The sequence below is a fragment of the Narcine bancroftii genome, chromosome 13 (assembly GCF_036971445.1).
Source record: "Narcine bancroftii isolate sNarBan1 chromosome 13, sNarBan1.hap1, whole genome shotgun sequence".
Taxonomy (NCBI): Eukaryota; Metazoa; Chordata; class Chondrichthyes; order Torpediniformes; family Narcinidae; genus Narcine; species Narcine bancroftii.
Window position 1 is genome coordinate 37114707 of NC_091481.1, and position 16486 is coordinate 37131192.

The following is a 16486-nucleotide window of genomic DNA, read 5'->3' on the forward strand; positions in this document are numbered from 1 at the left end:
TGTCTTTTACAAGAAGCAGAAAGTGTTGATTTCTAATTTTATACTTACCTTATTTACTTTTGTTTGTGTAATAGTATTATTATATTATTAGTCATTAATGTATATAATAATAATTAGGGGCCGGATCAAAAAGTGAAAACCTTGTGTTTTTGATTTTTGTTAATTTTATGACTATCCCTTTAAGGATAAATTGTTTTTGTAGAGTTACTATAGTTACTATGACATCATATGCTGTAATATCTGGGCGAACGGGGAGCTTGTGTTCAGTCTTCGGAGAACCATGGAGGAGACAAAAGCATCAAAATACTTTTCTTTGAATTCGTCATCCTATCATCTTATTAGTTTTAATTGTTTTATATCGTTATGTCTTTAAATATAATCAAATGCTTTGTTAATTCATCATTATGAAAATCTTGATGCAAAGTTATGCAAAATGGTTATATCAACTAATTCTTTTTCTTCTTCTTTGGCTTGGCTTCGCGGACGAAGATTTATGGAGGGGGTAAATGTCCACGTCAGCTGCAGGCTCGATTGTGGCTGACAAGTCCGATGCGGGACAGGCAGACACGGTTGCAGCGGTTGCAGGGGAAAATTGGTTGGTTGGGGTTGGGTGTTGGATTTTTCCTCCTTTGTCTTTTGTCAGTGAGGTGGGCTCTGCGGTCTTCTTCAAAGGAGGTTGCTGCCCGCCGAACTGTGAGGCGCCAAGATGCACGGTTTGAGGCGAGATCAGCCCACTGGCGGAGGTCAATGTGGCAGGCACCAAGAGATTTCTTTAGGCAGTCCTTGTACCTCTTCTTTGGTGCCCCTCTGTCACGGTGGCCAGTGGAGAGTTCGCCATATAACACGATCTTGGGAAGGCGATGGTCCTCCATTCTGGAGGCATGACCCACCCAGCGCAGCTGGATCTTCAGCAGCGTGGACTCGATGCTGTTGGCCTCTGCCATCTCGAGTACTTCGATGTTAGGGATGAAGTCGCTAATTAAAGGCTACATAAAGCTGCAACTGCAAAGTTTGGTTTATTGGAGCGAAAAGATTGTAATTTAGAATATCGAAGCTTACGTTTCTTACAAGATGACATGTTTTGAAATGGGAAAACAAGAGTTTAGAAAGTGTCATCTACATTTGGCCCACAAGTCCATGCCATCCAAATGCACCCATGCAACGGATTAACCTACTAACCCTGTATGTCTCTGGGACACGGGAGGAAACTGGAGCACCGGGGGAAAACCCACAGAGACAACATAGAAACTCCTTACAGACAGCGTGGATTCAAACACTGGGCCACTGGCACTGTAGTAGTGCTGCACTCACGTGTTGTGCCCCAGGTTACAGTACCTGTGTACATGGCTGGCTTCGATTTCGGTTCCTCTCCTCGTACAACTCTTGGATCATGTTCTCACAGGTCATGGGCTTGACATGTGATGACACCACACAGACAAGGATGATCTGTTGGATTTCTGGCGCGGCTCCCTTGATAAAGGTGTCAAATTCCAGGTCTGTGATATTGGGAACCTTGACTGGGCTGCACTTGCAACACTTCATTCCTTCGCCCATCATGGCTGACCGCAAGGCCACAGGGCAACGGCCAGGAGAACGCAGCCACATCCTCTCCTCCTTCTGAACCTTTGAAATCAGAAAGCTGAAGGAAGGTAGCAAAGGAAAAATAAGGGGAAAGAACATCATTAACATATCCACTCAGTTACTGCCCTACTGTAAACATCTATGCATTAGCACACGCATATCACACACACACACACACACACACACACACACACACACACACACACACACACACACACACACACACACACACACACACACACACACACGGAAAAGTGCCTCTGTGAAGGTACCGTGCAGGTTCCCAATTGTAAATCTTTTTGGCAATGGTCTCACCCCAATCTTTGGGTTTATTGACAATAAATTGCTGGGCCACAACTTTTGCTTCTTGAACTTGAGAGTTCTGATCTCGGTTGAAGTAATTTGGTCCACATGTATTTTCTTTTCTCTAATTGGGAGCAGGGGATATTGAAAGGCAAAAGCTGTTAACCATTAGGATGCATTTTTCAATTCAGAGATACAGCACGGTAACAGGCCGCGCTTCCCAATTACGCCCTGTGACCAATTTACCCGTCAACTCTGTACGTGTTTGGAATGTGAAGGAAAGCGGAGCACCTGGAAGAAACCCATGCAGTCACTGGGAGAATGTACAAACTCCTCACAAACAGTGCTGGATGAGAACTCAGGTCACTGGCGCTGTAATATCGTTGGGCTCACCACAACGCTGAACAACTGAACTGCTCGTGCAAACCATCTGTGACACAACTATTTATTTTAAAATATTATTTATCTATTTTAATATTTGGATATAGGTACTATGCATATGTATCATTTGTCTGTGTGTGTGTTATGCCTCTATATGTGTTTGCACTGTGTTGCTCCGAGGACCAGAGAATGCTGTTTCATTGGGTTGTACTTGTACAATCAGATGATAAATAAACTTGAATGTGATTGTTAAAACCCAAGATCCAGAAACAAGAGTTTCAGGGTGTCTAGAAACAGATGGCTTCCTAATTGCATCAGCGATTGGGAACCAGGAGCTGAGGAGGGGGATGGATGCCTGGAGCTTGGGCTCACCGCTGGAATAGACAGGAGGCCATGCGACTACATAGGTTATGGGGCGCAGGAGGCAGTGGCATTAGAGGTGGCGGGATCCGCGGATTCTCGGAGCCTCTGATGGGACGGTCTTTCCCTTCAGTAAGCGTCTCTTTGTGTGTCTTTACAGGGCAAATAAAGGGAAACAAACTTTGTGTATTGATGTACAGTACACAACAATAAAGGAACCTTGAACTCGATTCTTAGCACTTCCTCTGCAATCTACAAAGCTCATGACTGACCCTTTGCCTCTGTGCCACCTTACTGTATGTACCATGTACTCCTCAATATCCAACCACAATCATAAACAACCTCATTTCCTTGGTGTTTCATAGTTGTGGTTTTGAACCTTGCTCTCCAGATGACAGGATCATGGGAAACAGATTGTTCATTTCATATGGATCTTGTCATTTTGCACAGTTTTGCTCACATTCGTGATGGAGGTCCAATGCTGACCTTCATCCTCACAATATCCCCCTTTGTAGAGTTTAAATGGAATTTGGTCTGCTCAGTGCCGCCAGCAGTGCCCTGCATTGACTGAACATGCCCCAGTCCACAAGTGCTTCTGTTTTCCCTGCTCAGTTTTTCACAACAGTTTCCTGGGATTATTTTAAAATTTCCGGAGCCAGTGAAGAGTCTCAGAAGAGGTGAAGCACAGGTCTCACAACTAGAATGACAATGTGATTCCTCACTCCACCTCTGCAGGTGCCTCAATCACACAGACCAAGCCTGTAGGGTGATTTATATTAAGGCCTGAAGCTGGTTGTTAGACATCAGATGGTGATCGCTGAAACCCTCCAAAGGGTGGACAGCAGAGACCACATTTCAGGTAAATACTGATATTTAGATATTTCTAAGTGGAAAAACCTTGGATCTCACTTTCTATTCTTCTAGAGGCCAACTTCATATCTCGGCAAGTCTTTGTTGGGAATATCAGCCTCAACCTCTGGAGAATTCAAAAAATCGTGTGTCCCATTTGTAATAAAATTCTCAGAATAAGAAAGGTTCCTATTCTTAGAAGACTTGTCCTTCCAGTTGTTTGCCACTCATTCTTGAGTAAGACTCCTTGCTTCATGAATTGGCTCTATTACAGTTGCCTCAGTTCCCTGTGATATTTGACACTGGCTGACTTGACCCAATGCAGCATCTCTTCATCTTTTCCCGTAGCCCAGCACATTGCCAAGAGGAAAAATGATTATATTTCGGATCTGCAATTGGACCCTCCAAATGCTCCTTTTACCTTATGAGGAAGCACTGAGCTAGCTTTATGCTCCAAACAAGCCATTCTCACAGGAAATCCTTGCATAACCTCATGCATAATCGTTGTATAGCACACTCCTCTGGTGTGTGAACAAACTGCATGTTCAAGTTCAAGAGCATAAAACACGAAAGTCTGCAGATGCCGTGATTGAAGTAAAAATACAATGCTGAAAAACTCAGCAGGTCAAACAGTGTAGCAAAGATGAAGATACATAACCAATGTTTCGGGCCTGAGCCCTCCATCAAGGTATGACCAAAATGTTGGCGGAGGTCTGAATAAAATGGTTGGGAGTGAGGCACAGGCAGGAGGTAATAGGTGGATAAGGGAGGGAGAGGGGGATGGCTCTGCAAATGGAGAGGGAAGGGAGCCAAGAGCTGGAGAAAAGGGGAGAAAGGGATGTGGAAGAGAGAGAGAACAGGGAGTGAGCTAGCAGAAACCGGAGGTCAATGTTAATGTCATCCAGTTGGAGAGTGCCTAGATGGAATATTAGATGTTGTACCTCCAATTTACAAGTGGTCTTGGTTTGGCAGTGCATGAGGTCATGGACAGACGTGTCAGTGCAGGAGTAGAACACAGAATTGAAATGGTTGGCCACTGGGTGATCCTGTCATTAATGCGAATAGAGCGAAGTGATCTCCCAGCCTGCGTCCATCCGTCTCTCCGATGTAGAGAAGGCCACAATGGGAGAACCTGATGCAGTAGAGGTCTCCCACAGATTCACAAGGTGCTTCACTTGGAAGAACTGTTTGGGGCCCTGAATGGTGGTGAGGAAGGATGTGAGGGCTCAAGTGGCACTTCCTGCAGTCACAGGGAAAGGGGCCCAGGTTACGATTAGCTTGAAGCAATGAGTGGACAAGAGAGTCACGGAGGGAGAAGTCCCTACAGAAGGGGAGAAAAGGGGAGGTGGGATCATGTTGTAGGTCAGCCATGATGGGCGAAGGAATGAAGTGTTGCAAGTGCAGCCCAGTCAAGGTTCCCAATATCACAGACCTGGAATTTGACACCTTTATCAAGGGAGCCACGCCAGAAATCCAACAGATCATCCTTGTCTGTGTGGTATCATCACATGTCAAGCCCATGACCTGTGAGAACATGAATGTAGAAGCAAGGGGAATCTTGTTTTTCTTGCATCTAGGGGCAGTGGGGGCGGGGCAGATGAGTAGGAAATGGAGGAGATCTGGCTAAGGGCTGGTGGTAGAGGGGAAGCTACCATCTTTTTGGAGAAGGAGGACATCTTGAATGATTTGGGAGCAGATACAGTGGAGTTGGAGGAATTAAGGGAAAGGAATAAAACCCTACAGGGGACAGGGTGTGAAGAAGTGTAGCCAAGGTAGTTGTGGGAGTTGATAGGTTTGAAAAACATGTCTGCAGAAAGTTTGTTGGTTTGTCTACCGAGATGAAGTCAGAGAGATCAAGAAAGGGGATAGTGTTGCTAGAGATGGACCAAGTAAATTTGAGGTTGGGGTGAAAGTTGGCAGCAAAGTGGATAAAGTTGATGAGCTCATCATGGGTGCATGAGGCAGCACCAATGTAGTCACCAATGTGGTGCAGGAAGAGTTGAGGAGCTTTGCCCATGTAGGCTTAGAGCATGGATTGCTCCTCAAAGCCAACCAAAAGGCAGGCGTAGTTGGGACCCTTTGACTTGGAGAAAGTTGGATTAGTCAAAGGAGAAGTTACTATGGTGAGAGGTGGTGGAGGTGGACTGGAGGTATAGAGTGAATGGACTAACATGGTGAAAATGAGGCAGTCAAGTTCAGGGAATTGTAAGTTGTTGAAGTGACAGAAGGCATGTGTGGTATTGCGGATATAGGTAGGAAGGGATTGGACCATATATAGCCCCATAACAATTAGAACACGGAAACAGGCCATCACAGCCCTTCTTGTCCATGCCAAAACTGCCTCTCCTAGTCCCACTGACCTGCATTCTGCCCATAACCGTCCATACCTTTAACATCATATACCTATCCAAATTTTTCTTAAAAGATTGTACCTGCCTCCACCACCTCCACTGGAAGCTCATTCCATGCAGACACCACTGTCTGAGTAAAGAAAAAGGGGAGAAAAAATAGAGTACAGGTAAGATGATAATAGTTCGGTGGGACAGGAGCATAGCAAAACAATGGGTCAACCTGGATAACTGGGTTTGTGTATCTTGGGTAGGAGGCAGAACCGGGCAGTGCAATGATGAGAGACAACGAGATTGGAGGCTGTGGGTGGAAGATGACTAGAGATGATGAGGTTAGAGATAAAACTTGAGATGGTGGCTTGCTGTTTTTTGGTGAGGTTCCGTTGAAGGAGTAAGTAAGAGGAGTTTGAGAGCTGTTGAGTTCAATAGTTAAAGACAGAAGAGCAGTTGATTGGGTAATTGTTCAAGAGTTGAAGGGCAATTGAGGTCAGGTGACCCAAATATTACTATAAAAGTGAGGGAATGTGTAGTGGAGCAGTCATTGTTGGAGTGGATGGAGTGCGGTGAACTGGGATTCACTGGTAGTGTGTTGTGTTGATGGCTGGCTCTGCCCCTATCTGCTCACATATAACCCTGGTTTCCTCCCTAAACCCAGAACCCTTCTGAAGACTACTGTGAAACTATAAGCTAATAAAAGCATTTGGTCTCCTTCCAGTCATGAGAGCTTTTATTTGCGCTACAGTGAGTCAGAATGGCAAGGCTTTGGCTCAAGGGGCTTCAGCGAGAAGAGGCTGACGTCGTGCTGCAAGAGGAAGTAAAAAAGGGCCACCCTATTTGAGGAACAAAAAGGATCAGCAGGTAGGCACAAGTAAAGGCAGATTTTAAACAGCATATATTTATTTCCTCTAGTTATAAAAGTGGGAATGGCAGCCCAGGCAAGGGAATGCTCCTCTTGTAGAATGTGGGTCGTCATGGAAGCCAGCAGTATCCCTGACTACTTCATCTGCGGAAAGTGCATCCAGCTGCAGCTCCTGTCAAGTTGAGTTAAGGATTTGGAGCTGGAATTGGATGAACTGCGGATCATTTGGGAGGAAGAGGGGGTGCTAGACAGGTCTTCTCTTTGGCTTGGCTTCGCGGACGAAGATTTATGGAGGGGGTAAAAAGTCCACGTCAGCTGCAGACTCGTTTGTGGCTGACAAGTCCGATGCGGGACAGGCAGACACGATTGCAGCGGTTGCAGGGGAAAATTGGTTGGTTGGGGATGGGTGTTGGGTTTTTCCTCCTTTGCCTTTTGTCAGTGAGGTAGGCTCTGCGGTCTTCTTCAAAGGAGGTTGCTGCCCGCCAAACTGTGAGGCGCCAAGATGCACGGTTTGAGGCGATATCAGCCCACTGGCGGTGGTCAATGTGGCAGGCACCAAGAGATTTCTTTAGGCAGTCCTTGTACCTTTTCTTTGGTGCACCTCTGTCACGGTGGCCAGTGGAGAGCTCGCCATATAACACGATCTTGGGAAGGCGATGGTCCTCCATTCTGGAGACGTGACCCATCCAGCGCAGCTGGATCTTCAGCAGCGTGGACTCGATGCTGTCGACCTCTGCCATCTCGAGTACTTCGACGTTAGGGATGTAAGCGCTCCAATGGATGTTGAGGATGGAGCGGAGACAACGCTGGTGGAAGCGTTCTAGGAGCCGTAGGTGGTGCCGGTAGAGGACCCATGATTCGGAGCCGAACAGGAGTGTGGGTATGACAACGGCTCTGTATACGCTTATCTTTGTGAGGTTTTTCAGTTGGTTGTTTTTCCAGACTCTTTTGTGTAGTCTTCCAAAGGCGCTATTTGCCTTGGCGAGTCTGTTGCCTATCTCATTGTCGATCCTTGCATCTGATGAAATGGTGCAGCCGAGATAGGTAAACTGGTTGACCGTTTTGAGTTTTGTGTGCCCGATGGAGATGTGGGGAGGCTGGTAATAATGGTGGGGAGCTGGCTGATGGAGGACCTCAGTTTTCTTCAGGCTGACTTCCAGGCCAAACATTTTGGCAGTTTCCGCAAAGCAGGACGTCAAGCGCTGAAGAGCTGGCTCTGAATGGGCAACTAAAGCGGCATCGTCTGCAAAGAGTAGTTCACGGACAAGTTTCTCTTGTGTCTTGGTGTGAGCTTGCAGGCGCCTCAGATTGAAGAGACTGCCATCCGTGCGGTACCGGATGTAAACAGCGTCTTCATTGTTGGGGTCTTTCATGGCTTGGTTCAGCATCATGCTGAAGAAGATTGAAAAGAGGGTTGGTGCGAGAACACAGCCTTGCTTCACGCCATTGTTAATGGAGAAGGGTTCAGAGAGCTCATTGCTGTATCTGACCCGACCTTGTTGGTTTTCGTGCAATTGGATAATCATGTTGAGGAACTTTGGGGGACATCCGATGCGCTCTAGTATTTGCCAAAGCCCTTTCCTGCTCACGGTGTCGAAGGCTTTGGTGAGGTCAACAAAGGTGATGTAGAGTCCTTTGTTTTGTTCTCTGCCTTCGGATGAACGACGCCTATCTGGTGTAGGCTTCATGGTCAAGAGCTTCATTGCCTCCAAACTCGAAAACCTTCCGACAGGCCTCTCGGACCGAATCATGTCCATGCGACTCCCCCTTCAGAACAAGCGTCACATCACCCTCATCAGTGTCTATGCTCCAACCCTCCAGGCGGAACCAGCAGAAAAGGACAAGTTCTACACCGACCTGCGCAACCTCATCCAACGCTAGACAGGTATTACAGGGAAATTATCACACCTAGGAGGCAGGAAGAGGGTAGCTGGGTGAGTCAGGAGAGGGACAGGGAACAGGTGGACAGCACAAGGAACCTCTGTGGACATTCCCCTCAATAACAAGAATACCATTTTAGATACTGTTAGTGGGGTGGGCAGGGGATGTCCTACCAGGGACAAGCAACAAAGATCAGGTCTAAGGCATGGAGTATGGTCCTGTGGCTAAGAAGGGAAGAGAGGAGAGGAGAAGAGATGAGCTGTAGTGATAGGGGATTCCTTAGTTAGATAGGAGGTTCTGTGGAAGAGATCGAGTATCCCGGATGATACATTGAAAAATGTGCCAGGGACAGAGATATCTCAGATTGAGATCACGGCATTCTCAGGAGGGAGGGTGAACAGCCAGATATCATGGTCCATGTAGGAACCAATGATATGGGAAGGAAGTGTGAGGAGGTCCTGCAAAGCTAGTTCAGGGAGTTAGGCACTAGGTTGAAGGCCACAGCACCCTCCGTAGCCTTCTCAACATCAGAGACACCGGTCGCAAATTAGGAGATCGCTTTGCCCAGTACCTCCTCTCTGTCTGCAACAAAAGCGACCTCCCATAGCCAACCATTTCAATTCTGAATCACACTCTCAAGCTCACATGTCTGTCCATGGCCTTTCACACTACCCCACCCTGACCACCCGCAGATTGGAGGAACCACACCTCATTTTTCGTCTGGGCACTCCAACCCAAGGGCATGAACATTGAGTTCAATGCATACCACTAATCAGCTTGCCATTCCTCCCCTGCCCCTTAACTAGTTATTCCAGTTCCTACTTCCTTCCTTTCTCCACTTAGCCTAGACTCCTCCCGCCCCTTCTGCGGTCCTACGTTCCCTCCTCCCCTTCACCTATCATCTCCCACCCTTACCAACTCCCCTTTTGTTTGGACATCTCTCATGTTCCCCCACACCTTGAAGAAGGGCTCCAGTCCGAAACGCCAGTGATGTATCTTCACCTTTGCTACATAAGGGCCCTGTTTGACCTGCTGAGTTTCTCCAGCATTTGTGTGTTTTTTCACTTAACCAGAATCCTGTGTTTTGCTCAGTATGTGCCTCATCTGATGCCTCCTGTGATCTTGAGTGATGTCATACTGAGCAGCAGACCAGCATGGTGTGAACGTACTGAAATTCAAGACTGATCATGCGGGAATTCTTGTTATTGCAAGAGTTGACAAATCCATCACTGCAGGTGTTTGAACCCCATTAGGATCCTGCATGGGGCCCAATGCTTGCAGTGAAACATTCTTTGCTGAGGGTTTGGAGTGACTGCATTAACTGCTGAAGTCATATGTGATCTTGTGCACATTGAACTTGATGAGCTGTCAGACCAGCCTCCAGCAGAAATGAAGACGACAAGGTTCTGTTACATATTCTTGGGTTTAATTGCATCTTGGCCCAACTCACGTGATGTCCCTCAGCAGGAATTTTTACTCATCATCTCCAGCTTTAGCCTATCTTGCTGAATACTTCTCTGACAAAGGAGATGATTGTGGACTTCAAGAGGATGATGGGCAACCACTCTCCTCGACACATCAATGGCTCTGACGTGAAGAGTGGAGAGCACAAAGTTCCTTGGTGTGCACACAAGGGACAACCTATCCTGAACCCACAATATCTCCTCATTAGTCAGGAAGGTGCAGCTGTGTCTACACTTCCTAAGGACGTTGAGGACGGCAAGACTACCGGCCCCCATCTTGACAATATTTTACAGGAGCACCATGGAGAGCATCCTGTCTGCATGCATAATTGTGTGGTCTGGTAGTTGCAAAGCATCAGACTGGAAATCAAGACAGAGGATCACGGCCATCAGACTGGAAATCAAGACAGAGGATCACAGCCATCAGACTGGAAATCAAGACAGAGGATCACGGCCATCAGACTGGAAATCAAGACAGAGGATCACGGCCATCAGACTGGAAATCAAGACAGAGGATCACGGCCATCAGACTGGAAATCAAGACAGAGGATCACTGCCATCAGACTGGAAATCAAGACAGAGGATCACTGCCATCAGACTGGAAATCAAGACAGAGGATCACTGCCATCAGACTGAAAATCAAGACAGAGGATCACGGCCATCAGACTGGAAATCAAGACAGAGGATCACTGCCATCAGACTGGAAATCAAGACAGAGGATCACTGCCATCAGACTAGAAATCAAGACAGAGGATCACTGCCATCAGACTGGAAATCAAGACAGAGGATCACTGCCATCAGACTGGAAATCAAGACAGAGGATCACTGCCATCAGACTGGAAATCAAGACAGAGGATCACGGCCATCAGACTGGAAATCAAGACAGAGGATCACAGCCATCAGACTGGAAATCAAGACAGAGGATCACGGCCATCAGACTGGAAATCAAGACAGAGGATCATGGCCATCAGACTGGAAATCAAGACAGAGGATCACTACCATCAGACTGGAAATCAAGACAGAGGATCACTGCCATCAGACTGGAAATCAAGACAGAGGATCACTGCCATCAGACTGGAAATCAAGACAGAGGATCACTGCCATCAGACTGGAAATCAAGACAGAGGATCACGGCCATCAGACTGGAAATCAAGACAGAGGATCACGGCCATCAGACTGGAAATCAAGACAGAGGATCACGGCCATCAGACTGGAAATCAAGACAGAGGATCATGGCCATCAGACTGGAAATCAAGACAGAGGATCACTACCATCAGACTGGAAATCAAGACAGAGGATCACTGCCATCAGACTGGAAATCAAGACAGAGGATCACTGCCATCAGACTGGAAATCAAGACAGAGGATCACTGCCATCAGACTGGAAATCAAGACAGAGGATCACTGCCATCAGACTGGAAATCAAGACAGAGGATCACTGCCTTACTTTTCATGCATTATTATTGTTATTATTTTAGTTTTTAGAGTAATGTTGGAAGATTGTTATAATCTGAACGTTTGCACTGTGACGCTGCCAAAAAACACCGAATTACACAATAAATCCTGATTCTGATTCATGTTGATGATTGTTACCAGGAGTATTCCTTAAATATGGCTCAAACTATAGAAGACCTTTTCCATCCAGCACAGTATCTTTGATACCATCAGGAAGGAGGTACAAGAGCATCAAAATCAGCATTGCAGGTTAGCAATAGTTTCTTCCTGCAGACTGTGAGATTGATAAACAGCAGCACCCTGTAGCCTTGGATCTCATAAATAAAATCAGTAAATTATTCCAAAATATTATTATATATTTATTTTAAATTATATATTAATGTATATATGTGATTATTATTGTGTGTGCACAGTAGTCCAGAGAAATACTACTTTGTTTAGACGATAATGAACTTGAAGATTGTCAGCAGTGTCGTGAGCCAAGGGAAGAGGGTTCAGGCCATAGCCACCTCTTGCCAGGTTTTCAGGACAATCTGTGGGATTTGGATTGTCTTTGACACCATGGAGAGAGGAGCCTTCCTTCAGTGCAGCCCGCCGGTATCTGTACCCTTTGGGAACCATGGTGTATGATGTTGCCCCTCGCCCTCCTCCTGTTGGTAGAATGAAAGCTGGGCTGAGCTGTCACTCTGGTGAGATTGCAGGACAAAATTTGATATTCAGTCTTCCAGGTACTGTGAAGTCTTTGTGGAGGAGTGGCTGGCATGGTCTAATGGTCTCCAGAAGGATCAGCAACATGTGTTGTAGGACACTCACTGGAGCACAGTGAGCATTGGAAGGGAGGAAGGCAATGGGTCTAGATCAGTGGTTCTCAACCTTTTTCCTTCCACTCACTTACCACGTTAAGTATTCCCTATGCCATAGGTGCTCTGTGATTAGTAAGTCATGCTTAAGGTAGTTTGTGGGTGGAAAGAAAAAGTTTGAAAACCACTCTTAATCATACCTCATCTGCACAGTTTCCTAACTCCAAAGGAAATGGGCCAATGACAAATTTTCTCAAGCAAAATAGTTCAGTAACAATTGGGTCTAGAGCAGTGATTCTCAACCTTCCCTTCCCACTCACATCCCACCTTAAGCAATCCCTTACTAATCACAGAGCACCGATAGCAGAGGGATTACTTAAAGTGGGATGTGAGTGGAAAGAAAAAGGTTGAGAACCACAGGTCTAGATGGAAAAAATAGTTTGGCATGAACTTGATGGGGTGAAGGGCCTGTTTCCCACCAAACTGTGCTACTAACCATGTAGATTATTCAGGGTGACTTCACACTTACTTGTGTTTGACATTAGTTCGGATAAATGGCCCACGCCTGCTGGGCAACAGCACAGCCAAACTGTCTTCTGTGGAGATGGGGTCAGGCCAATTGCTGGATAAATCACATAAGAAGAAAACTTTTTTAACGCTTTACAAGAGCAGTTGATCTTTTGATAGAAATAATTTTTGAAATTATGGCTAAATTTGTGCTTAATTTCTGAATTTCAGAATCAAAAGAGTAACTGGCTTTAAAGTTGTTTATTTAAATATGTCTGAACATGTTTGTGGAAACATCAAATTTCAACTTATTTTCACAAACTTTAACATTCACCTCTTTCTCATGGGAGGAACATTGACATAATAACAATGATTTAGTGCTTTCCTTCTCTGAGTTTGAGGATTATATCTAAATAACAGAGGGACCATCTTAAACAGAGATTTGAGGCGGTCTTGCATGGGAGCCAGGAAGCTGAAACACTTGTTGAAATAGTATTTAGAGTTATATATAAAAATTAGTGAGTCAGCCCTACCTCCCCCCCTATAAATACTTGGAGATTTACAGTCTGTTTTTGGTTTTTAATAAGATTGAGTGAAGTCCCTTTTATAAGGATCATCAAACAGTATAGCATATAATTAGACCCTTTGGCCCATGGTGATTATCTAACAAATCCTATCTGTCTACACAAGGTCTGAAAGCCTCTAATCTGCATCCATCCCCTCCCCCTTACAGTGCATTGCAGTGACTTCCCACTCTCTATGTAAAAAAACAACTTGCCTTGCTCAGTTCCTTTAAACTTGTAGCTTTCACCTTGAACTAATGTCCGCCAGCATCTGACACTTCCAACCCTGGGTAAAAGACTAATTACACCTTTCGTTATTTAATATACTTTTTTCAACTTCCAACACTCCAAAGAAAACCATACACGTTTGTCAAATCACTTCTTACAGCTAATCTCCATAGTTGCCACATCCTTCATGTAGCACGGTGCCCAGAACTGCATTCAATACTCCAGCTACAGCTGCTCCCTGACATTTATGCTCAATGCCCGTCTAAGGAAGACAAGCATGTACCTTTTGTACTACTTATCCACTTGCATTGCCTCTTTCAAGGAGCTACAGACACACTCAAAAATCCCTCCAATGCTCCCAGAGGTCCTGCCATTTATTGTACATTTGACCTTCTACATTTGACCTTTCAAGGTGCAACACCTCACAACTGTCCGGATTAAACTCCATTTGCCATTTCTTTATCCAAATATCCCGATGAATCACCTGACGGCCTTCCTCACTACCCACAATTCCCCCAATTTTTGTGTTGTCTGCAAACTTCCTGATCAGACTATTTACAATTCCATCCAAATGACATACATATTAAAAAACATCAGAAATCTCAGCAATAATCCCTACAGAAACCAATCAGAAAGGCACCCTTCCACCACAAGCTTCTGTCTTCCATGACAGAGCCAATTTTGTATCCAACTTATCAATGCACCATGGATTCCAAATGAATTATTAATCTTCTGGACCACTTAGGCAAGTCCATGTTGGCACCATCCACCTTCCTACCCTCATCAAGCAAGTTTATAATAGTGTCTGTAAAAATGTGAGACCATATTTAGGAAAGAACATGGTTAGTGGAGTTCCACAGGATCTGTTCTGGGACCCCTGCTCTTTGTGATTTTTATAAATGACCTGGACATAGAAGTAGAGCGATAGGGTCAGTAATTTTGCAGAGGGCATGAAGGTTTGAGGTGTTGTGGATAGTGTTGAAGGTTGGTTAGTTACCACAGGATATAGACAGCATGCAAAGTTAGGCAGAAAAGTGGCAAATGGAATTCAATCTGGATAATTGTGAAGTGATGCATTTTGAAAGGTCAAACTTAAAGGCAAAGTACGTTGCAATTGGCAGGATTCCTAACAATGTGAAAGAGCAAAGAGACCTTGAAGTCTAAATCCATAGATCTCAAAGGTGCTGCACTGGTTAATAGTGTACTAAAGCTGGCCTTCATTAGTCATGGGATTGAATTCAAAAGTTGTGAGGTAATGTTGCAACTCTATAAAACTCTGGGGAGACAACACTTGGAATATTGAGTTCAGTTCTGGTCACTTCATTACAAGATGGATGTGGAAGCTTTGGAGAGGATGCAGATGAGATTTACCAGGATGTTGCCTGGATTGGACAACATGTTTTATGAGGCAAGGTTAGCAGAGCTGGGACTTTTCTCTTTGGTGTGAAGAAGGATGCGAGCTGACTTAATTGAGGACTTCAAGATTATGAGAGGAATAAATAGGATGGACAGCCAACATCCTTTTCCCAGGGCAACAGTAGCAAATACCAGAGGATGTCTGTACAAGATGAGGGGAGGAAAGTTTAAGGGAGCCATCAGGGATAACATTTCTATACAGAGAAGTGGGTGCCTGGAATAGATTAGCAGGGTGGTGATGGACGCTGGTATAATAGGCACATTTAAAAGGCTTTGAGACATTGATACAAGAAAAATAGAGGATCATGGGTGTTAGGTAGGGAAGGTTTAGATTGTTGTGAAGGTTTATATAGGTCTTCACAGTATTGTGGGCTGTCATGTTTATGTTCCCTGTTCTCAAGGATGTGCTGGCACTGCAAAGGATCCAGAGGAGGTTTACAAGAATTCCCTGGGTGGGAGAGATTTAATGTATGAGGAGCTGTATTCACTAGTCCTGTACTCACTGGAATTTAGAAGGATTGTATTTATATTTTATTTTTTTATATAAAAAAAGGAAAATCTAAACCCACTACCAAAAAGGAAGCTGTTTGGCCAAACAAAAGGAAGACAGAATTCTTATCAAAGTGATAAATTACCTCATTAGTCAACATTTCTACCTTCATAACAAATCAAAGGTTATAAAAGTAACTCAAAAAGGGTCCCCACAATGTTTGAAAATTTAAATTCAAATCGGAAATTGAGCATCTTATCTTCTCTAAGTTTAAACACGACATGACGTCGCATGGCCATTGAGCGTGATTAGGCAGGGTAACATCTGAGCTAAACCGCCCGCCTCGTCATAAGAGAAATAAAAAATAATACATGCAGCTCAGACGTTGTTAAAGTTATGTCACTCTCTCCAACAATACCAAATAAAGCAGTTAGGGATTTGGTTTAAAATTAACTTTAAAAAGTGCATAGAAAGTTTGAAATATTTTGTTCCACTATTTCTCAAGACTTTGACATGACCAGAACATAAGAATTAATGAAGCATCTCCATTGTTGCATTTATCACAATGAGATACATCCACATAAAAACGAGAATTTAGGAGGATGGGAGAGGAGTGGAATTCATCAAAACACCTGATTTTGAAAGGCCTGGATTGAGTGGACATGGAGAAAATGTTTTCAGTGGTGGGAGAACCTAGGACCAGAGAGCACAGCCTCAGAATAAAAGGAAGTCCCTTTAGAACAGAGATAAGGAGAACCTTCTTCAGTCAATCTGTGGAATCGTTGCTACAGATGGCTGTGGAGACCAAGTCATTGGGTGGAGTTAAAGTGGAGGTTGATAGCTTCTTGATTAGTAAAGGCGTGAAAAATTAAGGGGGAAAAGGCAAAACAATGAGGTTGAGAGGAAAAATACATCTGAAGATGGGCCAAATGGCCTCATCCTTCTCCTAATTCTCATGTTTTAGATCCTCAGACTGGCCTTTAACTGGGCAATAATACTGGCA

At 44.8% G+C, this 16486-nt stretch overlaps 1 protein-coding gene across 6 annotated transcripts in view; it reads right to left on the bottom strand.

Moving 5' to 3' along the window:
• The window catches only part of LOC138748364 (uncharacterized), a 169431-nt gene that overhangs the window by 68227 nt on the left and 84718 nt on the right, over positions 1 to 16486 (bottom strand). For all 6 annotated transcript variants that reach the window (XR_011347978.1, XR_011347977.1, XM_069908422.1 and 3 more), the window contains exons 15-16: positions 12809 to 12901; positions 1336 to 1639 (exon numbers count right to left, since the gene is read on the bottom strand). Coding sequence is in view for 4 of the 6 variants with exons in the window: in XM_069908422.1 (XP_069764523.1) it covers positions 1336 to 1639; positions 12809 to 12901 (397 nt within the window). In the remaining 2 variants the exon portion in view is untranslated. The remainder of the gene's footprint in view (positions 1 to 1335; positions 1640 to 12808; positions 12902 to 16486) is intronic.